The sequence below is a fragment of the Patella vulgata genome, chromosome 2, assembly GCF_932274485.2.
Source record: "Patella vulgata chromosome 2, xgPatVulg1.2, whole genome shotgun sequence".
Taxonomy (NCBI): Eukaryota; Metazoa; Mollusca; class Gastropoda; family Patellidae; genus Patella; species Patella vulgata.
In genome coordinates, this window is record NC_065880.2 from 33,032,817 (window position 1) to 33,058,846 (window position 26,030).

Sequence of the window (26,030 nt, forward strand, 5' to 3'; positions counted from 1 at the left end):
GATATGTGTCAATGTTTGTACTGGCAATATTCATGACAAACATATTTATTTATAACAATCCATTCTGGGGTCAACATAGTTTACAAACTGTGTACATTCATATATTCTCACTTAAATAGCCTATAAAAGCAAGAATATTTGAGCAAACTATTTTCTGTGAAGCTTCGTTCGGGGTCGCCTTACGCAGTTAAATTTACCCTCAGTTTGGATAAGGTCATATAAAACATGAAGTTTGATGATATCTTGGAACATCTTGGTGATTTTGGACCATATCAAAAGCGACTTTATTTGTTAGTTTGTTTACCTTCTATAATTATCGCTTGTCAGGTATTACTACCTGTATTTATATTGGATATACCAGCACACAGGTAAGTTTGGTTTGTTTGTTTAATATATTATATATATTCTGGTTCAAATTCATACATCTTTTAACCATCACAGATCCATGAAGTAACCTGGGACCATTAAAATTCATTTTACTTGGCCTTTTTTTTTTCAAAAATTTTAATCGCTGATTGCAATAATTTAATTCAAAAGTCAATACAATCATGCCCTTTCTTTTCACGACAGAGAATTTAAACACTGTTTTAAAGTAACATTTTGATATACAAGAACTTTTTGACGTGTTTACCATAATATTAATTTTATCACTCCTTTATATATAAATAACTAACATTAATTCAATCTGTCCATTATATCGTGTATTGGACGTTAAATTTGTAATAAACAACAAACAACAACATAGCTGTGGTAGAAAGTATAATATATGTTAGATTAAGATGTAGTGTAAAATAATCGAAACTAAACTTGAGATCCAGTTTTTCATCGAAAGACAACAATTATTTGCAGGAAAATATTCATGGACAGTCCTTCTGTCAGGACATTCAGAAGCGGATCATTGCCTAAATTGCCGCAAATCCTTAGTAATGTTATTCATTTATTCATTTATTCAATGTCAGTCTCATATTACTATGTTATTCTAAACAGAACCTTGTGAATCAGATATGCCAGTTTCGTAGGTATGTACTTAGATACATTATGGGAGATTAGATAAAGAGTTGGTAGTTCTCACTATAATAGTTAAAAACTAGATAATGTAAAGGGAATTTGTTGAAAACCCTGAGCAGAGTATTTAGCGATTGAATTTTGGGCCTAGCCTCGACCATCATTACTAAAGTCGGTACGATAAAAAAAAATAGTCTCGATTATCCATTTTTTGATTTAATCAGAAGCAGCAGACCGGGTTCTGAGCCAGTAAATATCGCAGGCTAGCGATGCCATCGAGAGTTGATTATGGCCTGGATAAGTTAATTAATGTCTAATTAATAATCTAGAAAGCATTTCAGGCCTAAAGAAATACCTGCAATAGGCAGATTTAGCTCTTGCATAATGCATGTTTAAGTAACCATAAACATGAACCTGCTAATATCTTAATAAAACTTCTAAATACTTTTAATTATCTCATATTGGACCTTTCTGGCCTCATAGACAATGTTTTTAAGAAATTAAAAAGATTTTTAGCAACCGCAATCTTACCAACTTGGTATCTACACTGTTAAAAATGGGTGTTATTAAAAACTATAAGCAGTGTTAAACATGCATTATGCAAGAGCAAAATCTGCTTATTACAAGTCTTTCTTTAGGCCTGAAATGTTATCTAAATTATCAATTAGACATTAAGTAACTTATCCAGACCATAATAAACTCTCGATGTCAAGGCTAGCCTTCGATGTTGGCTGGATTAGATTCCTATATGCCGCTAACAGGCCGTTGATAATTAAATCAGAAAAAGTGGATAATCGAGACTATGCTGTTTATATTAATGATTTTAGTAATGATGACCGAGACTATGCAAACATTTCACCCGCTTCTTTCTCGGCTCATAGTGGATCAATTTGACTGAAATTTTCAGCAAATTACCTTTACACTATCTAGTTTTTAACTATTATAGCGAGAACTGCCATCTCTTTATCTTATCTCCCATAATGTATCTTTAATTAAGTGAAAACTGTACACCACGGCTAGCGTTTTTTAAATGTAATACTTTCCAAGGGTAACCAACTTAAAGAACTACACCTAACAAGTGTAACCGATATTAATGACTACTGAACACCCGAATAGGTGTAATTGTGGGGTGTTTGGGATAAGCTACACTACTGCCAGTGTTATACTGAATTTACACCAAAGGGTGTAACTTTTATTTGGGAATAAATCATAAAACAGCGTTAATTTTACAGCGTTTATTGCGTTGCAAAGGTGTAATCGATATTCACGAGTACTGAACACCAGAATAGGTGTAATTGTAGCCTCTAAAGGGTGTTTGGGATGAGCTAGCTACCCTTCTACAAGCGTTTTATTGCATTTACACCAACAGGTGTAATTATTTTAGGGAAACATTCCTCCGAATAAGATGTCAATTTTACACCGTATCTTGCTTTAGAAAAGTATTTGTGTACTCCAATTTGAATGTTTTTTTTTGTAAAATATGGCTTTGATTGCACTAGTAATACAACTATAACTCATTTTAGAGTGTTTAGTCATAACGAGTAAAGTATAGGTTATTTTAGCTTGTATACACTTAAAGATGGTTCCCAGAAAAGTATTTATCGGGTGGTTATTTCCAATAAAAGTATGGTAATTTTGGTAATATATGGAAAGTAGAGATATCCAATCTTACTAGAAAAATACTGGATTCCCCGAAAAACACTCATGGAGCATATACAGGACAAAAATGTAAGGGTTCCCCTATTCAACAGCCCGACGATTAGGAATTTCTGAACACGTGATGTCAAAGGTCACACGCGAACATTGAGCGCTTGATGTACAAGTTGATAAACTTTATGAAGAGTTAGACGTACAACACTTTCTGAGAGAAAAATGACACAAAAAGACGCGGGTAGTGGATAATCCTAGAATTTAATTAGGATTCGATATTTGTAATAAATAGTAAGCGATTAAAGACAACATCGTCTTATGTATGCAATGAATTCCCCTCTGACTTCCAAGAGAGGTAAGTCACGTGACGTAAACATGACCTGGTTTGATCGAATTTTTAAAGCAGGATATTCCTTCGCAATTACAATGTTTGAGAAGGATTTGAAGCAAAGTTATGACAAATTAATTAGTTTGAATATGTTTTTAGTCCATATATACCATATATACCATTAAATCACCCAGTTTGTACGCGGGAATCCATCTTTAAAGACGTGTAAATATTCCAAAATATTGTAATTGCGAAGTACAATATCTTCATTAATAATCCTTAATTCAGGTGAGGTGCATAAATGAATAAACCACATTATTTATTTTCCCCCATGATTTATATTCATTGTAAATTGACACAGATTGTCTAATTGCCCAACAGCAGTTGAATTTTAATCAGTCTGACGGGTATTTGTCAATTTAATGTCGTTGTAAAATAAAGCCAAGTAGCCGACGGTCTATGTGTAATCTGGGTCGGGCTAAACGTCCTATACTAATTATCATAGAGACCGATAACCAATTTCAAGTTTTCTGAACTTAAAAGTCGGTGGCTTGAGATAAATATCCAACAAAACAAATTACACCACGCGTTGGCGTAATAATTAAAATGGAAGTGTAATTTACAAACCATCCTTGAGGGGTAATGCTTAATCTACACCCACGGGTCTAACATTACACTGTCTGTGTTCACCAGGCAGGTTACACTACTGGAAGTGGCAACTAGTTTCCACCTGAATTCAGGGGCGGATCCAGGAATTTTTGCAGGGGAAAGGGGGGGGGGGGTGTCATGTTCTCTATCGTCATTTTGGCGTATATACATACACATTGAGCTTTTTAAACAGAGAAATTCAACACCTCGTTTGACGTCAATTTTTATTATGAATTAATACAATGACATTGTGATTCAATTTCATGGATGCAAAGCATTAATTGTGATATCACATAATGTCTATATTATTATCTCGTGCATTGAGTGCCCATCCTGTCCCAAATCTGACGATAACGGATAAAGGACACGGCCGAGAAACCTTTCTCATAAAAAGTGTGGATCCGCCCCTGGAATTGGTGTAATGTTCTACACTAGTAAGGTTTTATCGGTTTACACCACTAAAGGCTATGAGTTACCCCTATTTATGTGGCAACTAGTTTCCACCCGAATTGGTGTAAACTACCTTAATATTTTTAACTGTGTAGCAGAAAGTTAATTGTAACATGTCCCATATCTGTTACTTAATCCTAACGCACTTGGACTTCTAAAGTGAAAATGATTCAAGTTCGAGAAAAAAACCTTTTAATTAACGCCTCACTTTTTCATCTAAAAGCGAAATGAAAAGAGGTTAGTCATTTCAATACCCTTAACCTGTATTGGGCTCGGGTTATGGTAGTAAGGGTGGCATAAACATACTCAATACACAGTTTATATTTGTTATTCACAAGTCTAAGATTTAAGGACCACGCTCACGTTGATGGTATTAGGAGAGAAAGAGAGGGAATGTGGTCGTTTGGGGATTAACATATTTATGGTACAATATTATTCAAATAATTCGCTTGGGCGTAAGTGTCGTTTGCAGTGGGGGAAATCGACGGATCCGGATAAAACCCACGAGGTTAGGTTGGTGGTAGTAGCCGATTAGTAAAAAATATGTCCAGAAGTCTACCAATTCCATTACTTATATATGATTGTTATAATTACAAGTTATTCACGTTCTAAAGTTGTTTTCAAGACGGGGATCACGTGGCTAAGTGGGTAAGACGCTAGCTCGCTAGCCTGGAGGTCGGGTGTTCGATTCCTGCATTGGCCGAGAAGTTCATCCAGATTTCCCGGCGTGGTTCTCCCTTGTCAGTGATGCAGGACGGAGGGGCTGACAAGGAAAGCTGTCTAGTCGTTCGGATGGGACGAAAAACCGAGGTCCCGTGTACACATTGGCGTGCACGTAAAAGATCCCTTGGCAGTTGGAATTCGATATAAGAGTAGGCCGTAGTGCCACTGTCCGGGCGAAATTTCCGTCATAGCACACTGTATGGCGTATGCCCGTCTTCATTAGCCCAGGTTAGGAGCAGAACAGTAGGACGTTAAACCCCATTACATTTCATTTCATTTGTTTTCAAGAAGTTCAGTAAACTCTCGTGCAAATATCTTCAGTCGGGATTGCCAATAATTAAGTGATCATATTCTCGATATAATTTGATATTATATAAAGTTAAAGATACATTATGTAAGAATAAATCTGTCTATTGCAGTTTTTTGTTTGGCCTCAAATGTTATATAAATTATTAATTAGACATTTATTAACATGACAAGACCATAACCAACTCTCTAAAGCATCGGATGCTCGCGATTTTCAATAGCTTGAAATAAAATCGTCATTTAATGATTCATTTAAAAAATGGATAATCGAGACTAGGTTACTATCGTAACAACGGTAGCAATGGCAATCGAGACCCCGCCATTCTCCAAGCAGCCATAACTTCTCTCAGGATGAAGTAATTTGAATTATATTTTCAATATATTAGTTTTTCATTATCTATTTCTAAACTATTATAGCGAGAGATGTCAGCTCTTTATCTAAATCTTACATAATGCATCTTTAAATAGGCCCTACACTTATTTCTTGTGGAATGTGGTCATGCCCCTTTAAACTATTATAGCGAGAACTGTCGCATCTTGAAATAGGCCCTGCATTTATTTTCATTTTGAAAGTGGTAATAACTCTTTAAAGTCAACCTCTTTATTCAACTGTTCTACTCGACAGTCAGTGTAACCTGTCCTCCATTCATATTACTTCAAATAAATAATTATCTGTCAACAGCCGCTAAAAAGCTCATGAATTCACAAAAGATCATCTTTTGTAAGTTTATGTCAAAAGATAGTTGTTAGAGAGTAAACATGCACTTTGTCATATCCTTTTCTGCATTCAGAATAATGCATGTGTAAGAAAACCCTTTGACGGTCATGGTGATCGTAGCCTATAACCTTGTTTATGGATACATCAGTTATTTTGGCTTTTCCTCCTGACAAACGTCATGTACCATTACACTACTATGCAACTAATGTATTTATTAACTGCTAATTTGAATGTCTTTCATTCTATTACTTTTGTTCTCTCATTTAAATTTCCCTATTAGGACCGGCGGAAGCAATTCTTGATTGGGGAAGGGTGGGGGCGCTACCATCGTAAGACTTTAGGTGAGGATCCAGGGACCGCCTAGGCCCCGAAAGCTCCTTGCGGTCTAGATCGTCAGAAGCGCTTTCGGAGCGATTTCCGGCTAACAAAATTACTCAGCAATGAAGTGAAATTTTATTTCTGTTCAATATCCCTTACCATGCAATCACAGTCAATGGTGGTTTCCTGCGATACTGAGCTTGACAAATATATGCATGATAATTTTTATAAAATACTACAAAGGTCAATTACTCGAACACATTCCTCTTTCGGGACCCTTGTAAAAAGCGATCAAATATATCACTGTTACACCATAATTATGGTTGCGTGCAAATTTCGATATTGGCGCGTATTTGAAAGTAACGTTTTAGATTATAACCCTTGATTGTAAGAAATATCACGTTTTAAGCTTGTGGGCCCTCTAAGATTCACTAATTTTATATTTCAAATATATATCACCGTTACATAATAATTATGGTTGAGTCCGAATTTCGTGAAAATCCGACCGAAATGGCCACTTCCCTTTACTCAAATATATATTATGCAAGCATGTAATACTCAGGTTGTGGACCACGTGAGGTCACAATTTTTATCCGATTTAGATGAAAATTAAAACGAATAACACTAGTTCTTGTATAAGTTCAGTTTTGGAGCGAATTGGCCACTTGTCTTTTACGCAAAATGTGAAATATGAATGAAATGTGTGGACCTTCCTGGGGCGACAATTTTTGTCCAGTTCATGAGATGAATCTTAAACTATGTGTTAAGGATCAAATAGTTCTTGGATGAGTTCGACTTTGGTAAGCATCAGACCTTACATTCTAGTGCTATAGCCCCTGCTTTTTATGCAAAATAAGAAATAAGTATGAATTTCGTAGGCCCCCCAGAGGGGCTACAATTGTCCCATTCTTAGGAAACTCAACAAATATGTAAAGGATCAAAAGATCTTGAATGAGAGGATGAGTCCTATTGATTTTACCTCTTTCCTATACATTTCCTGCAAAATACTGGCGTATCTTGCATGGCAACCGCTTGTTTCAACCGATAGCAGTGAATTATTTGATATTTGATGCGGATAAAGGACACAAGGAAAGAGTGTGAGAAAATCTCTATCCCGTCGGTTTTTTTAATTACCTAATCTGTCATAGATACAATGGAAGTGAGAGGGGTTTGAAATCAGGGCTCACACTGTCGGTCGCCAAAGTCGCAATTTGCGATAAAAATATAAAAGTGGCGATTAAAATTTGATTTTGGCGATAATGTTTTGGGGGTACTGGCGATTCTTATTGAGGTAATTGTTTATAATAAGCCTTGCTGAGACATATTTTTGGCATATAAAATATTCCAGTTGGCGGGAAAAAAATATGAACATTTTTTTATATAAAAATTATCATCGAAAGAACAAATTTGAAATAAAGATCGACTGTTCAATTAACTTATCGTGACTCTCGCAACTGGGGGTCTCTCAAGCAAGGGATCAGTACAGAGCATAGCAGGGGTTTCTTCTGAAAGTCTAGAAGTCTCGCTTCTGTGTTAAAATCAGGCGTCGTTGTATCTAACCGCATAATTATTTGCGTGTAATAACCTGGAGAAAGGAGTATTTGCGGCCTGTCTATAGTGAACTTTAGCAAATCTGCGATAATTCCATACTACCAGAAGCAATATAATGACTTTGCGACCTTCAGATTTCCATTGTTTCATGGGCAATGTTTATTAACAAACATAAATCAAAACATGAAAATTTAAACAGAAATTATTTGCATTCCATATCTGAAGCTGAAAATGTTCAAGAAAAATTATAATATGAAAGAAAACCTCCTTGATTTAGGTAAAAGTATGCGGTGAAGTGGGTTGATGTAATTGATGGGGCGAACTCTGTATATATATTTTCATTACAATTTTGGCTTATTGAGTCGACAGTGGATTATATCTCAACATTGGCTTTATCTATAGATTGTTTGCCTGTAAAACATTTAAATGAAATCTACAAGTTTAAAAGAGATCGGGTCACTTTAATGAGTTTTCTCTTCTTCACGGCGTGTTGATAACACAGAAGTCTCATGACTCCCCGATTAACCTTGTTGCTTATGTTTATTTAGTTCATTATTTCAACACAATGTGTTTATATTTAAGGCGTAATATTTCTTTGGAGCTAAAATAACCCCCCCAAAACCAACACTTTACAAAAGTCAAGACTAGGAAAACATGTAGGCACCAGAAAAATCTGTTGATAACCCCGACAAAGGACAGGGCGTATAGGTCGGCCATCACTACCTGGCCATTATATATATTGCAGACCTACCCTTTCCATCACCTGCAATGGTGTGGTAAAGTTGATAGATTGAACCTGCTTAGTTCGGGAAAATAGATTTCTTGATTGACAACACGATAAGGTTTAAATAAGTTTATATAATCCACAAACGACACATGATACAGTTTAAAACAATTAAATGAAACGCGTAAGCGCGTAGTCGATGTTGGTCGATCTAGATGTATTTCAATTCACCATAACCATTAAACACCATTTCTGTTGGTACTACACATAACTATAACACAAAATACATTTATGCTCGACAAGTTGGCCCTGAAAATACAATAGTTGCCATTATCCATATATTCGTAACCAACAGTTCTATTGGCTACACATCCTACAATTTTTACCTTACAGTATTTGAATTACATATATAATTATATATCAAACACTCATGAAACTCACAGTCCACTTGCAGTCATCTATTACAAGAAAGTTAAATTAAATAGCTTACCCATTTGTGGAAAAGAGCCGGTATTGACCTTCACTAAATCTGTAACATGTGGTACTGATGCATGCGTGTAATTTAGTTTTATCCCAGCTAAACTTCTGAATAACCAACCAGGACAAAGAATTACTAATCACCTGATAAACAATATTTCAGAAAGAGACCACCTTCAGAACTATAAAGAGTCCAACGAGTTATCCTTTCAACTATACCAAAAAATATTAAAAGTAAACCCATATAAGAACTAAGACATTTCAACCACTAAAATAAAACACCATAATCCGGACAATACAATTCCAGACCCATACAACTGAAAATCCATCCCCCAAAACATTTTAATGAATTTACATTATCTCACAACCAAAACTATAAACTCACTTATTAAAAACTTCCAACAATCAAGACACTGATCAGGACATTCTTCACCAACATTAATTGACAGAGTCCCAAAATATGACCCTGTTACATACTTCCCCCCACCGTAAAAATGACGTCCCGTCATTTACTTACCAGTAATTAACGACAACAATGCCGTACTAACCTCTGGAGCCATTTTGCTTAAAGAACCTGAAAGATGTAATGAATGAATATAGTTAGCTTTCTCATACCAATCTGACGGATTATTAATTTGAGCCATAACAAAATCACCACTCTGCATCCATTGAGGTTGGTTACATGTTCGGCGAGGTCTTGTTTCAATAGATACATCTGCCGGTAGAGGACTTGGATTATTATCTACGGCGTCACCTGAAACATTAACTTCAATTGATTTTACCTCAGTATTTTCATTACTTACAGATGCGTCATTAGATGCCCCATGAAATATCTCGGTATTGTGATCCCCCTCAACAATATCCTCGATAATTTCATGATCACCTTCCCCTCCTCCCGTAAGAATAACCTCCGGGTAATTCTCATTTACAGGATCATTGGCTTCCACATAACTAAATTCTTCATCAGAACTTGAATCTAATTCAACACATTTTTCCGCAGCTACTTTAGACTCAATTACTATTTTTCGCTTTCTCGGTTTTGGAGTCGGAAAATACACGGGTTCAACGCTATTGATTGATAACAAATTATTTCGATGTAAAGTACGCGATCGTCCACGCCCAGACTCTGGTCTGACCACAAAAACAGGAATTTCCAAATTAGGTTGATCCTCAACAATGTAAACGCCAGGTTCCCATCGATCAGCTAATTTGTGTTTTCCCTGAAACGCTAAAGTACGTACTAAAACACGATCACCAATATCAAGACGAATACCTTTAACTTTCCGATCATATTTTGTCTTCTGTTTTTCTTTACAATTCTCTGATGATTTAATCGCTAATTCATAAGAACGTTGTAACCGTTCCTTTAACGCTTTTACATACGAATGTAATGACACATTAGACACTTCTCGACTCACTCCAAACGCTAAATCTATTGGAAGACGAGGGTGGCGTCCAAACATTAAATAGAAAGGTGAAAATCCAGTGGTTTCATGTCGTGTGCAATTATATGCATGTACAAGAGGTGCTACTTGTATTTTCCAATCATTTTTCTTCTCCGGCGTAAGTGTACCCAGCATATTCAAAAGTGTCCGATTAAATCTTTCACACTGCCCATTACCCATCGGGTGATAAGCTGTGGTGCGGGATTTATCCATACCTACTAAACTACATAATTCTTTAATAATTTTACTCTCAAAATTAGCTCCTTGATCAGAATGTATCCGACTTGGTAAACCATAATGAACTATAAAATTATTGAAAAATACTTCAGCCGTTGTGCGAGCTGTCATATTCCGTGTAGGTATTGCTTGAGCATATTTTGTGAACAGATCTGTAATAACTAGAATATTCTGATAATTACCTTTAGATGGTTCTAGTGTTAGAAAATCCATCGCAACAACTTCAAGGGGGTGAGTAGTTTCTATATTCACCAAAGGGGCTCGGATATTTGTAGGAGATTTTCGTCTCAAACAACGTTCACAATTCTTGATCCAAAGTTCAACATCACTTGCCATACCAGGCCAATAAAATCGTTCCCTCATTAATACCATAGTTCTATCTCTACCCATGTGACCAAGATCATCGTGAAGAGCCTGAAATGCTAATTTCCTATAATGACCTGGAAGTACGAGTTGTTCAATTATCTCCCCTTCATGTTCCACAGATCGATATAAAACTCCCTGTTTCAGCTTTAAGTGTTCTAAACGACGACATAATACTTGGACCTCTTTGTTGAACTCCTTGTCAAATGGCTTTATTCCCGACCTTAAATATTTAAGAATAGACAATATAGAGGCATCTTTTGCTTGTTCCTTTCTCCAATCACGTGGTGTCATACCATTTAGACCTAAATTTACCTCCGGCACTAATTCTGGTGATATACTTAAACATTCGGCATAATTACTCGGCTGAATAGAATTACAAATTACATGTACCTGTTCATGTGAAATATATTCCGATTCTTTATGTAATCTTGACAATAAATCGGCGTCCAAATTATTTTTCCCGGGTCTGTATTTTATTTCAAAATCATACGCAGAAAGAGCGGCGAGCCATCTATGACCTGTTGCATCTAATTTAGCGGAAGTCAAAATATAGGTTAATGGATTATTGTCGGTATACACCACAAACTTGTTCCCATACAAATAATCATGAAACTTTTCTGTAACGGCCCATTTTAACCCTAAAAATTCCAATTTATGAGCAGAATAATTTTGTTCCGATTTATTCACACTTCTGCTCGCGTAAGCCACAACTTTCAATAAATTATCTCGTTTCTGATAAAGAACTGCACCCAGACCAGTTTGACAAGCGTCAATATGTAAAACGAATGGTAACGTATAGTCACAGCTTGTAAGAATTGGAGAACTACACAAATGATCCTTTAATTCACAGAATGCATTTTCCTGCTCAATATCCCACTTCCACTTGACGGAAACATTACTTTTATTTTTCTTACCCGTTGTGGGCATCAAAATAGATAAAGGTTTTGATATTTTCGAAAAATCTTTCACAAAACGACGATAATAACCAGCAAATCCAAGAAATTTTCTTACCTCGACAGAATTCAATGGGCGTGGCCATTTTTGGATCACCTCAATTTTCTCTGGATCTGGTTCAATACCCGCTTCGGAGATAACATGTCCAACATAGTTTACACGTCTTTTAAAGAAACTACATTTATCAGGTGCTAATTTTAAATTACACTGACGTAAACGCTCTAAAACCTTATTTAAGCGCTGTAGATGCTCCTCGAATGAATCTGCAAAAATAATCAAATCATCAATATACACTACACATATCGTCAAATGAAGATCTCCTAAGCAATCTTCTAAAAGCCTCTGAAACGTCGCGGGAGAATTACAAAGACCAAAAGGAAGTCTGTTATACTCATAAAAACCAAGCGGACCAATTGTGAAAGCGGTACGCTCCTTATGTTCTTCGGCAACTTCGACCTGGTAATATCCGGACTTCATATCTAACTTTGAATAAAATTTGTTACCTGCTAAATGATCCAATAACTCATCAATTCTGGGAAGAGCGTACGAATCCTTGATCGTTCTATTATTCAATTGTCTGAAATCAGTGCACATGCGTAATTTACCGTTCTTTCTACGACAAAGTACCACGTTTGATGCCCATGGACTATGTGAATTTCTTATAACACCACATGCTAACAACTGCTTTAAATGATCTTTTACTTCAGTAAACATCGATGGAGGTATACGGCGGTGCCGTTGCTTAAACGGTTGTTCATCTATAAGTTCAATTCTGTGTTGTACTCTGGATGTATGTCCCAAGTCCAGATCATTATGTGCGAAAATATCGTCAAAACTTAACAACAGGTTCTTACCTTGAATTATCTCTTCCTCTGATAAATCGCTTTCGTCAATTTCTACTTTATTTAAGACCGAGGCATTGGATCCATCTGAAGTAACTTCGTTATCTTCAATATTTACCGGCTGTAGTTCACACACAATAGCTTTGGGTGAAATAACAATAGTATTTGTAGACACATTTGAAACGTTAACTGAAATATAATCTGTATTATTGTAATCATACATCATTATGGATGGAGAAACATCTAAATCAGATGAAATACTGGAACGTTGACATGGGTGTACCATCACCGACACCTTCGGGTATCGTAACTTTTTATCAACATAACATGGTAACGTTATACGAGAATTTGGACGAACTAGTATCCTATTGACTGAGGCACTTTTCACTATTCCTAAACTGAAATCTCGTTTGACTAATTCTTTTTCTGATAAATCCATACTACGAAAAGATAAATACCAAGAAGTGGTTAATTTCGCTTTTTGGAGAAAAGATTTCCCATGTTCATCTTTACATTGTTTCATCAGAAGAGTCAATACATTTGTTCCAAGTAAAACCGGAACCAATGAATTATATCTACTCACCGGAACTACTAATAAAATACAAGTTATTGTTTCATCTGTCAATTCTGAAAACTGTAAATCTGCTTCAATATATCCTTTATACGGCAATGGTTTACCATCAGCACATTCTATATCCAACATAGTTTTAAGCGGTTGTAAAGGTAAATGTTTTAATTTAGAATTATATAACTCTTCACTTACAGTAGACACAGTTGATCCAGTATCTAAAAGTGCAGTACAACAATTTCCCTCAACTTTAACATTGGCTTCATTAGGTTCACCAACTACAAAATTCGATTTCAACGTCGCTCTGGGAAGTCTCTGCGTGGAGTACCCCAGGGCGCTTCCCTTGGCCTGAGGTTGTGAACGTTTAAAGAACGATTCTGGTTAAATGCTGCTCTGCAACCCAACCTAATATGACCGTACTGACCACAAGCCCAACACTTGGGTCCCGGTCCTTGACTACTACGCCGATTATCCCGGTTATTACTACTAAAATTATTTGACATCTCACCTCTTGAATCATTTCCTTGTGACTGCCATCGTGGAACCTTAGGTCTGTCAACTTTATAAGCTAATTGCGAAACTTGATCCTTCAATCCACTAACTTGTGAAGAAATACTGTGAACTATCCCTTTAAGTTCCTGAAATTCAGAATTAGAAGACTTTGTATGTATCATGTTAAAAGGATTTGGCTTCGAAGTAGCGGTACTCGCTGATAAGTTTCGTTGGTTAACATCATGCTCTATACGGCGAAGTTGAACACGTAGTGTGTCGAAACTTGTTGATTTATCATATTTGTGAGCAGACAAATCACGTAAGTGTGGCAACAATCCACGCCAAAATACATTCCTTAATGTCTCATCGGATTCTTTAGGATCTGGACTACCCTCTCGAGTTACTCTTGCGAATATATCTTCTAACCGGCATGCCCAATCTGTAACCGTTTCAGATGGATATTGTTTAGCACTGTAAAAGAGTCCGATTAAAGATTCTGCTTCTTCACATGTACCGTAAACACTATGCAATTTGGCTAAGACAGTTTTAACATCAACATGCGGACCTAACCGCATTATAACCTTACCGGCCTCCCCTTTAAGTGATCGGCGAATAGCCAACAGTATTACATGGTTATCATATACACCTTCTGAAATTAAACAATCTACTTCGTATCTCCAAAGGTCGTAACTAACTTCACCTTTTCCTGGTTCACCATAAAACATTGACAACTTCGGCATCGGATTAACTGGTGGTCTTGATTTAGTAGACGACTCTGTTTCATCATCCGATTTAACCGGCCACTTACCTTTAGATTTCAAAACATCTTCCATCCACTCAGCAACGTCATCTTCAGTCTTACCTATACGCTTTGGAAAAAGACCCAACTTTCTTAGTGTGTTACCCAAGACCACAACTTCTTCCTCCGACATATTCAAACCAATCAACTGACCAAACTACTCTAAACTCTACATAAAAAAAACTCCACTGTTGATAAAATAAAGACAATACAAGTTATAGTGTTACTGGGATAACTGTTATATATTTTAGTATAATGCAATGTGTATTGAATGATGTTCTAAGATTATCAATAGTTACGGAATTTTATGCCCTAACTTATTTAAACTTGACCTATTTATTTATTAGTGCTGTCAACATCCATACTTACAACCATACATACCAGGTTTACCGACACTAAAAATAAATGAAAACAAACAAATTAACACTAAATTAATCAAATTAACACTAAATTAATCAATAGTTCATAATATTAATGTTCAATATTCACTGTTACACAGTTCCAATCTTCATCCAGAATCTGTTATAATTTCAGTTCCAGTGGTTAAACACTGTCACAAAGTCACGAGAATTCAAGCTTGATGATAATGTGCATATAAATTTGAATGTCAGTAATTAAACGCCATCGGATTCACTTTAAAGTCTAACGATAAGTTAATTGAAAACTAAACAGTTCAACTTGTTACTGGTACAACCAAGAAAATCTACTCCTCCCTGGGGGCTCCATTATTGCAGACCTACCCTTTCCATCACCTGCAATGGTGTGGTAAAGTTGATAGATTGAACCTGCTTAGTTCGGGAAAATAGATTTCTTGATTGACAACACGATAAGGTTTAAATAAGTTTATATAATCCACAAACGACACATGATACAGTTTAAAACAATTAAATGAAACGCGTAAGCGCGTAGTCGATGTTGGTCGATCTAGATGTATTTCAATTCACCATAACCATTAAACACCATTTCTGTTGGTACTACACATAACTATAACACAAAATACATTTATGCTCGACAAGTTGGCCCTGAAAATACAATAGTTGCCATTATCCATATATTCGTAACCAACAGTTCTATTGGCTACACATCCTACAATTTTTACCTTACAGTATTTGAATTACATATATAATTATATATCAAACACTCATGAAACTCACAGTCCACTTGCAGTCATCTATTACAAGAAAGTTAAATTAAATAGCTTACCCATTTGTGGAAAAGAGCCGGTATTGACCTTCACTAAATCTGTAACATGTGGTACTGATGCATGCGTGTAATTTAGTTTTATCCCAGCTAAACTTCTGAATAACCAACCAGGACAAAGAATTACTAATCACCTGATAAACAATATTTCAGAAAGAGACCACCTTCAGAACTATAAAGAGTCCAACGAGTTATCCTTTCAACTATACCAAAAAATATTAAAAGTAAACCCATATAAGAACTAAGACATTTCAACCACTAAAATAAAACACCATAATCCGGACAATACAATTCCAGACCCATACAACTGAAAATCCATCCCCCAAAACATTTTAATGAATTTACATTATCTCACAACCAAAACTATAAACTCACTTATTAAAAACTTCCAACAATCAAGACACTGATCAGGACATTCTTCACCAACATTAATTGACAGAGTCCCAAAATATGACCCTGTTACATATATTTTTGGATATTACTTGTCTATTCATACCTTACTCACATTTGATTAAATTGGAGTTTTATTGAATCTGTCTTATACTATTGTACACATTAATAATATGGGCTTCGATACTAGTCCAGATTTATTAGATTAAAGATATATTCCCACAAAAGTAGTTATTTCAGATAAAGCATGTCAAGGAAAGAGGGGACTGGATTCCCCGTAAAATAACCATGGGTGCGGACAGCACAAAAATTATATGGGTATCACTAACCAGAAACCTGTCGGCGTGTTGTCGACGTGATGACGTTGGGAGCGTTTGGGATTGTGTTGATCGATTAAATGACTGAAAAAGATGTTGGTAAAGGATAATCCAAGAATTTACTTTTTTTATGTTTTGATATGTAGGGTAAATGGGCAGCGAGTAACGTCGAATACAAGTTGTAAATTGACCGGTTTATAGTAATATAATATTATATTTTAGGTGTGCTGTACCGTCGTTATCTAATGATACGTATGCTATACAAGGAACATGGCACCAAGATTTGATTAACCAGTCTATACCTAGTAGTAAAGATGGTTGGTCTAAATGTAATGTATACAGTTATAATAAAGATGGTAATAGAACAGAAGTTGGGTGTAATAAATGGGTTTACGATCGATCGCAGTATGAAAGTACATTTATATCAGAGGTAGGTATTCGTTCTTATCTTTAAAACATTTCGTGTATGTGTCATTTTACTGTGTGACAGGTAAGTCCTCCTTGGCCATCGAAATTAACAGTATGTAGCACTATCGATCATGTGTAGCTCTCAAAACCCTTGACTTTACGTTGGTTCATTATGGACTTCAATATGGACTTCACGTTGTGTTCTGTTAATACTAAATACGTGTTTATATAGCAGTAATACATCACTAATACAAAGGCTACAGCCTATCTCCCTCGTCTAGGAATGGTGATTAACAAACACAAGAATCCTCTGCCCTTTAGCCCCCAAACGTGAATACGTTAGATGTATTAATTACTTGATTGGTCAAATGTATTTCAATTTCCTAATATGGAAACTATGTAAAGAACAATATGCCTAAATTTGTAAAACTAGATCTTTGAGGTCATGTCTGGGACATTTCCATTTTGTAGTTCGACAACCACCAATCTAGAATCCATAGGACACCATGTTTACATAGACATATCTATCATATTATCAGAATTCTAGGACATTTGGTATCATATCACTATTTGTTCAATTCAAAGATCACCCATTACGAAAAGTATTAGATTTCAAGAATGTGTTTAGCTTTAAGACCAAAGGATCTATAGACTGTAACAATATTTTCAGGTTGACATGATTTGTGATAGAGCCTTCTACAGATCCCTTGCTAATATGATCTTGTTCGGTGGTAATTTAGTTGGTGCGCTTGGTCTAGGCTTGGTGTCGGATATGTGAGTTATTATTTTAAAGTTTATAAAATTAGCCTTCATTGAATATACAAACTTTTCAAATAAACAAATAAACATAGAAAACACATCCCACATCGATATTCAACACGGGTGTTATGCCAGGCCTTTTACGTAAAGTCACTTTCCCTGAAGGTAGGCGATGCGCATTTGAGTCATCATTTGTGGACCGGATAATATTTTCACTTGATTTTGACGCAATGTGTAATAGATAACATAGTAAATATTCATGCCAAAGTCGAATACCAATGTCAGTTTTCGTGGTCTAAAAGTATGTTAAACATCCACAAACCATCTGTATAGTTACTAGAATTTTATGTAGAGAGAAGTATAATGGCATATCCTATCAACATTTTTTATATGTAAAATACTAACAGTATTGTTAAATCTGACCACCCTCGGTCTGGACAAAACTGACGAGTGTAGGCTTTACTCACGTATTAGCAAACAGTTTAAGCTTATTATGGCTGGATCACCGTGAGAACCAATCAATGTATTGTTTAAGATATGAAATAATAGTAAAAACAGTTACCATCCGATAATGCCATTTAAATTTAATTTCTCTATAAGTGTAAATCCAACTTTCTGTAAAAAAATTTTTTCAGAATTGGCAGAAAGAAAACGCTTTTGATTTCTATAGTTTTATGGACAGGAACTGGAATTGGGACTGCTTTTAGTACAGATTTTATTAGCTTCGCAACGTTGAGGTTCTTTACTGGTCTTGCTATGAGCGGTATATTTATGACGTCCTTTGTAATAGGTATGAATTGTCTTAATCCACGATTGCATCATTAATTTGCAACAATCCACGTATTCACAGTGTAACACCCATTCTTTTTAACAGAAGCGTAGAACCAAATGTAATATTGTTAGCTGCATGTCACATACGATTCATTAACTTCTGCCACACTTGGACGAACAGAGGGTCATTGTAAAATAATATGATTAAAAGAAGAATGGCGAGAGTCGAAGCAAATACATTTGCCTAAAATGTTCGTTTATGGTCTCTATGGAAATTTACTTTTAGTGAAACAATATCGAGGAGGGTGTGTGGGAGGGGGTGTTGGTCAGATGGAATTGTATATTTTTTCTTTCAAATTCCAATTATCTTACAAATACATTTAATGTCAATATTTCAGGATTAGAATTGGTTGGTCCCTCAAAAAGAACTATAGCAGGAATGGTGATCATGGTGTTCTGGGCCATAGGATTGTTTGTCCTAACAATTTGTGCATACTTGATAAGAAATTGGAAAACACTTACCCTGGTAACTTCAGTACCCGCGATTTTCTTTCTTTCATATTGGTGGTAAGTTGATGTCGACCTTTCTGTTTGTGGTAAGTTGGTTCAGTAGCTACAGTCATCTTTCTGTAGTGTCAATACTTTTGATGGAGCGCATCTATTTTTAACGTTTAATCAAATCTCTACTGGGTTCCATTGTGACCGCATGGCATACGAGGAGTCGTGATGGAGTACATATAATTTTATGATTTGTAGGCTGATACCCGAATCGGCAAGATGGCTGTTATCCAAGGGGAGAAACGAAGAAGCTGAAGAAATAATCCGCAAGGCGGCAAAAGTCAATAATACTGAACTTCCACCAAAATTATTTGATAAATCGACACTTGATGATGGACCAAAAGCTAAAATATGGCAACTATTTACCACCCCTAGTTTACTGTTTCGAACTTTGATTATTTTCTTTAATTGGTAAGCTATTAAACACATTATGTACTTTATTATTTAAAAAACCTTTTATGTTATATAATATATTAACCAATGCCACAGTTTTATTGCCAGTTAACTCACGGTGGATTTATTCAATGTATTTCTATATATTGGTTCCGATTGTAACGCATTTCTTTATAGTCTTTCTCCCTTTTGCCCGTTTCCATTTTTCCCACGCCCATTTTTAATGACCCTTTAGTCTAGAATAGAAGGCGATAATTTGAATTTATAAATTCTGCTTGATTTGCATGTTAGGGAAATATTCCCTTTTTGTCTCTCGTGTAAATATGTATTTTTTTTTCATTTTGAGTAAAGCCCAGATCTTCGTAATTAATTAATCAATTACTATGTAATTCGATGTAGGTAGTATGGTTGTTGAGAAACACCCCGTTTATATTTTTTAAAGGTTTGTAGTGAGTATGGTATACTATGGATTGGGTTTAAATGTATCAAATCTGAGTGGTGATTCTTACCTTAACTTTACCATAGCCAACATAGCGGAGACGGTTTCATATGCATTATGTATCCTACTGTTGGACAGATTAGGACGAAAAGTACTGCACTGTTCAGCTATGTTACTAGGAGGAATAGCATGTCTTGCTACTATGTTTCCTGTTATTTATGGAGACAAATGTAAGTATTTGTTCATTGGTGGAAGTCATGACAAAACGATGTGGACTCTGAGCACGGTTCCTTGTCAGGCCCGAAGTTAAAGCACTAATAAAGAACTGTGGAATTTAAAGATCCCTTGCATTGATTCTCAATAATAATAATAATACCAACATGCGCTGTGTACGTTGGTGTCCTGACTTTGTAGGAATTGTTATAATCACGCTGGGTTAGAGAGTATGATTCGGTATCAAACGGTTGCCGGTTCATCGCTCGAACATAAACACTCTATAGCCAGTTATAAATGATTACCGGTAGGATGTTTTAAGCACACGTTAATCTCTTTACTCAGTATGAGTTGTGCCTAGTTCCAAGATTCAAAGAACTCGTGGGTAAAGGGGGGTAACCAGCGTAATAATTGAGTCAGGCTTTGGTGGTCAGCAAAGCGAATTGAAAGGGACTCATTTATTGTACGACGGAATAGGTCCATTTTCTGGCACAAAATAAGCAATGCAGCATTTAGGGGAGGATTCATCTAGAATATTCTCTCGTTGATGATTGGGTAGGCTAACTAGAAGCTTCCAGCTAGGATACGCCAATATTGTGACACTACTGTCTGAACCGATTAGGAAAAAAACTACTTAATTATCGTTATTATAAACCTGTACAATTAAATAATATTTCAAACAATAAAATAAATATCTCTCATAGAAAAATTGAACTCCTCACAAACTTTGACATCGAGAAATATCGAAATGGAAGCTAATTACGTCACTCATCGGAATAGATCATTTAATACAGTGGGTTTACGACAATTTAAATTTTGTGTATGAATAAGCTATTTCTCCCTGCCACAGTAATGAGTTACACATATAACTACGTCCGTTGTCCGTTATTTTGTTTCCGTCATGTTTTAATTGTTTGATTATAGAGGATAGGTGGGATGATTTTCTTTTGAACACAGTTTTTGAACACAGTCGTTTTTAGGGCCTTGAATGTAACCCTTCAATCTCTTGATGAACTAAAACAACCCTCTCAATTAACCTCGCCATTCTGCTATAGACCATGTAAATGCCGACGTATTTTAGATTTTCCTCCATAAAATAGACGAGGCCGTTGAATACGTATATACTGTTATTTTATTTGTATAAATTCATTTATCGTATTATCAACAAATCAGATACCTCCATTCCCCATCGGTTTAATTATCGACAGATAGTTTCGTTTCAATTCTCTTCCTATATTTCCATTGTGCAAGAACTGTTTAGAATTTTATAATCGTGATTTTCCGTAACACAATTAGAATAACAAAAAATCCCGGCTTCATTTTGAAATTCACGGGGCAATAAATACGATTGCACTTTCAATTAGTTTAATGACAATCACCCGTTAAGTTAAGATTTCATACATAGCTTTTGTCACTTTGCGAACATGGAATTTTCCGATGGCATTGCCAAGATCGTGATCATGGCTCAGTCAAACAAATCTTTGAATTCTATTACCGTATAAGGCCTCATGTCATATGAGGCATTGTATAAATGTAGTGAAGACGATTAAATTTGGCACGAAACTTGCACGAGTTTTTTTCCCACGGTCTGAATAAAAAACAAGAAATGATAATACGCGCAGTCTGCGATGACTCTTTTGGTGAGATTTCAAACAAGGCAAGATTATAATAACCATAAATAAGTAGTTTGTTCATAAATCCGTTTAAAATTTAGGCTGTCCAACTTACCGCCATTGGTTGTATGATCGATCTATTTTTCTTGATTGTATATTTCTTTATTTATAAAGTAATCTAAACTATTTTAATTATAAGCACATGAATGGTTAACAACTACCCTGTCTATGATTGGAAAACTAGGAGCATCCGGGGCTTTTGCAATCATTTATGTATTTGCTGGAGAACTGTTTCCAACTATCTTGCGGAATTCTGCTCTTGGTGCTAGCTCCACGTGTGCTCGTGTTGGTGGAATGATTTCGCCCTACATTGCTGATTTGGTAAGTCATCCCTGGTCAATCAACGGTAATACCAACTTCATACACGTTGGTGAAAGTCGTGTTTACACTTTTGTATGTTACCTATATATCGCCGTTTCGTTTTCATAATATTTACACTTTCACTGCTCTGAAACTACTTCTTTTGTATACCCCATTACGTTGTCAATGCGTCGTATTGATACTATTAAGATACATCCCAAAACATAGGCCGGGGTATAACATAAATCAGTGGTGGGTAAAGCGGCGATATTCATCATGTATGCTTCTGTGTCTATTTGTCTGAGCATCCACCAACGGATGACAAAGGACAATTTATATCGTACATGGAAGACAAACTACATATAATCACATGGAAAAACATCGAGAAAAGTTAACTTTCAAAATATCTAAAAGTGAAAACGAGTTCCATGTTTTTAAGAGAAAAAAAAACCATTTGCTTGATGGTTGATGGGGTCTTAATCTCGATGCCCTTCCTTTGGAGTCAACTGTGAAAGGTAGGGGGCAGTATATCGGAACTTGAAGACAAATTACATAATATTCTCGTGGAAAACCCCAGCAAAGTGTCAGGAACTATCTGGATGCGCGTTGCGTGGTCGCCGATCTTGATGGCGATGAATTATTTTTGGGATTTGCTTCAGTTGTTAGTTGGAATGTAATAAAAACAGTATAAAGTGAACGTGTATTGAAACACCAAGGCGTGTTTATCCATATTTATATTCACCAAGGCGTGTTTATCCATATTTATATTCACCAAGGCGTGTTTATCCATATTTATATTCACCAAGGCGTGTTTATCCATATTTATATCCCGGGTTCTTTTTGAAAAGTATATTATAGTTCTATTAAAATGTGCCATCGGAGGAAATAATTGTTATCTCATAACTTCCAGGGTTTGCTAGTTGGTGGAGAACTTAAAACAGCTCTACCACTGATAGTTTTTGGTTCAGCCTCTGTTGCTGCTGGCCTCCTCTCTCTTTTTCTACCAGAAACGTTGAATAGAAAACTTCCTGACACTATTGACGATGCTAAACAGTTTACCAGGTAAATAATTCTTGTATAACTAGAACTTTCTTTGGATTATCCTGCTTTATATTTGGTATTTCATATTAACGACTCGAGGTATCCAGATTACTAATCTAATGTTTCAATATTGTATGATTTATATTCATTTTTATACACGTAGTCCGTCAAAAAACTGGCTTGGGAGCGCGATAGAGACTATCCCAAATTTGGCGTGAAGCATTATGGCCAAGCGAAGCCGAACCTATAGCGATATTCAGAGTTCCGCGACGTGATAGAGGCTATAGTTTTGAATCAAATTTTGTGGGAATCATTGAGATCATGAGAGGGTGATCCGTATTGAAATTCAACATCCCACGACATTACCGAAGTTACCCCCACTCTCTTTGCTGAAAACTTTGTGAACGTTTGTAGCTATAGTTTGTAGCTGAATTTTTTAAAATTCAGGGTGAAGCATTGGGGTCATCAGGGTATAACCATATCGATATTAATCGTTCAGCGATTTTCCGTTTCGGAGTTATATCCCCCCCCCCCCACGCCGAAAAAACCTTTGAATGCGATCGTTGCTACAGTTTTTGACATATTTCTTTTTTAAATTTGGTGTGAACCATTGTTGTCATGATAGAACGATCATGATAGGTTATCCTCCCGATATATACTATTGTTTTTAACAGATGTTTTTGCAAAAATGATGGGAAACATTGGTGTATTGAGAACCCTATAGATATTCAATATTACGGAGTTATCATCGTTGTCAAAGCCCTTTTTCAAATTTCTTGTGAAGATTTGTGGCCATAAGATGACGAACCCTTTTGGTACTCAGTGTTCTGCGACCTTCCGTACCAGGGTTATATCCCCTTTTCCGAAAACCCCGTGAACGTTATAGAGGCTATAGGTTTTAACAGAGATCGGATTTACTGAAGGATTCCATCCCTATCAAATTTGGTCAACATCCGAATGCCCTGTGTCGGCTGCTGTGTGGGCGTATTTTCACACTTTGCGTGGCTTTCGTCTATTATTTATCTGAATTATTTCGTCATCAGTGGGAAGAAAAGTGGAAGAGATTACGAGCTGAACCAGTCTAATGACGACGATAAACCGTTGGAAAAGTATACACCAGCAACAATAAGTGATGGTAAAGTGTAGAATGGCTGCAGGCTAATTATTGATACATAAATTGTTATCATTTTGTTTATTATCATTTACAAATATAGATATATAATAAATGCATATGTTTTAAAACCCATTTCTATGTACAAATATGGCTTGTTGACTTTGACATATTGTACCTTTTGTCATTCAGCACTCCTGTAGGGCCTTATAAAAGTTTGTCTCTTACAGTCCCTTCTGTAAAATCTATTTGTGATGCCGATGCCAGTATAGTCAACATGGTTGATTATATACATGCTTAACTCAATTTAAAAGTGTATTATATACTAAACTTACTCTGCCTACAATTAGCTCCGCTTGAGAACAGACACTTAGTCAGTTGTCTGACATTTTAAGTCTTAAATCGACGATTTTAGTCGAAAACACTAAGTATATTTCGCGAATTTTGAGAAGTATAATATATATATTCTGCTTCCATTTTATTAAATTGAAAAGGATTATTTAGTTTGTGTGTGTATGACAGATGTGAAACGGAGTAGAACCGCATTACAAAACAGTATAATAATTTTTGGATATGGCGGCCATTCAGGACAAAGATCTATTCTCGAAGAGGAGTAGATAGTTCTCTGTGTGCAGAATGCATGTATTAAAGTCTCTTTGCGGCATTTACCAGTAGATAATCTCCCAGCTTATAGCAGTCGGATTAAAAGGTCCCTATTAAAATATTTTTGCCAAGATTATAGGTCGAACTAGCTTCTTTTCTAAACCTGGGGCCATTTTTGGCCATTGCTTATAGAGATTCAATTTTATGTTTGCAAGAGATTCCTTCATGGACTTTAAGAATAGAAAAAAACATACTATATAGATCTTTTGCAAACTTGAATCTATAAAAAATATGTATACTAAACCAAAGCCGACAAGAAAACAAAATTGAAAATGTCCAACATGAAGACGAAAGAAAACGTTGATCAGGGGAGAGAACTTGCTTTAGCCAAACAACCAGTCAACAATATATAACCCGACAATATACTCAACTCAATATACAGTATGATATGTACACAGATCCTAGCGTGGAGGTCGGGTGTTCGATCATTGGCCGAAAAAGTTCATCCAGATTTTCCGACGTGGTTCCCCCTTGTCAGTGATGCAGGACGGAGGGCCCGACAAGGGCAACTGCCTAGTCGATCGGATGGGACGAAAAACCGAGGTCCCGTGTACACATTAGCTGCGCGTAAAAGATTTGCCCGTCTTCATTAGCCCAGTTCGGAGCAGAACAGTAGGACGTTAAACCCCATTTCATTTCATTTCATTTTGTACATGGGACGTCAGTTTTTCGTCCTTTCCGAACGACTATACGTTATCACTTGCCAGGCCCTCCGTCCTGCCTCACTGACAAAGAGGAATCACGCCAGAAAATTGGTTTAACATCCTACTTTAATACCGTTATGTACGGGCCTATTATTTTGGACACAAGTTTTTCTTTCCAACCTCGTGGGATTTCTCCGGATCTTCCGGCTTCTTCCCTCTGCTAAAGATCCCCACGCGCAAGCGAATTATTGAAATAAAATTGAATCGTTTTAGTCCCGATATGACCTAGTTTGAGTCGAGTGGGCGTTAAACCCCATCTCTCCCTCTTACTACATGGGATATGCCCGTCTTCATCAGCCTGCACACAGTAGGATGTCAAACCCCATATCATTTGTTTTCTTATCTTTCTTGAATATAACGTATTTGATGCACGTTCAGCGCCATTATTCTTTGTCTGGATGCTTATGATACAGGAATGTAATCATTGGTCAAGTGCGCATGATGCATGTGCACGAAATCATGTCTTATGGACGGTATTGAGTTCGAGAT

The 26,030-nt window shown here is 36.1% G+C and overlaps 1 protein-coding gene across 1 annotated transcript; it reads left to right on the forward strand.

Moving 5' to 3' along the window:
• LOC126810428 (organic cation transporter protein) lies at window positions 1–24,323 on the forward strand. The gene is made up of 10 exons (XM_050535491.2): window positions 1–368; window positions 16,731–16,938; window positions 17,587–17,690; window positions 18,311–18,465; window positions 18,845–19,013; window positions 19,203–19,415; window positions 19,840–20,066; window positions 21,862–22,043; window positions 22,933–23,084; window positions 24,107–24,323. Exons 1-10 carry the CDS (start codon window positions 226–228, stop codon window positions 24,207–24,209), a joined length of 1,656 nt encoding a protein of 551 aa, XP_050391448.1. The 5' UTR covers window positions 1–225; the 3' UTR covers window positions 24,210–24,323.
• Window positions 24,324–26,030: the final 1,707 nt, after the last annotated feature.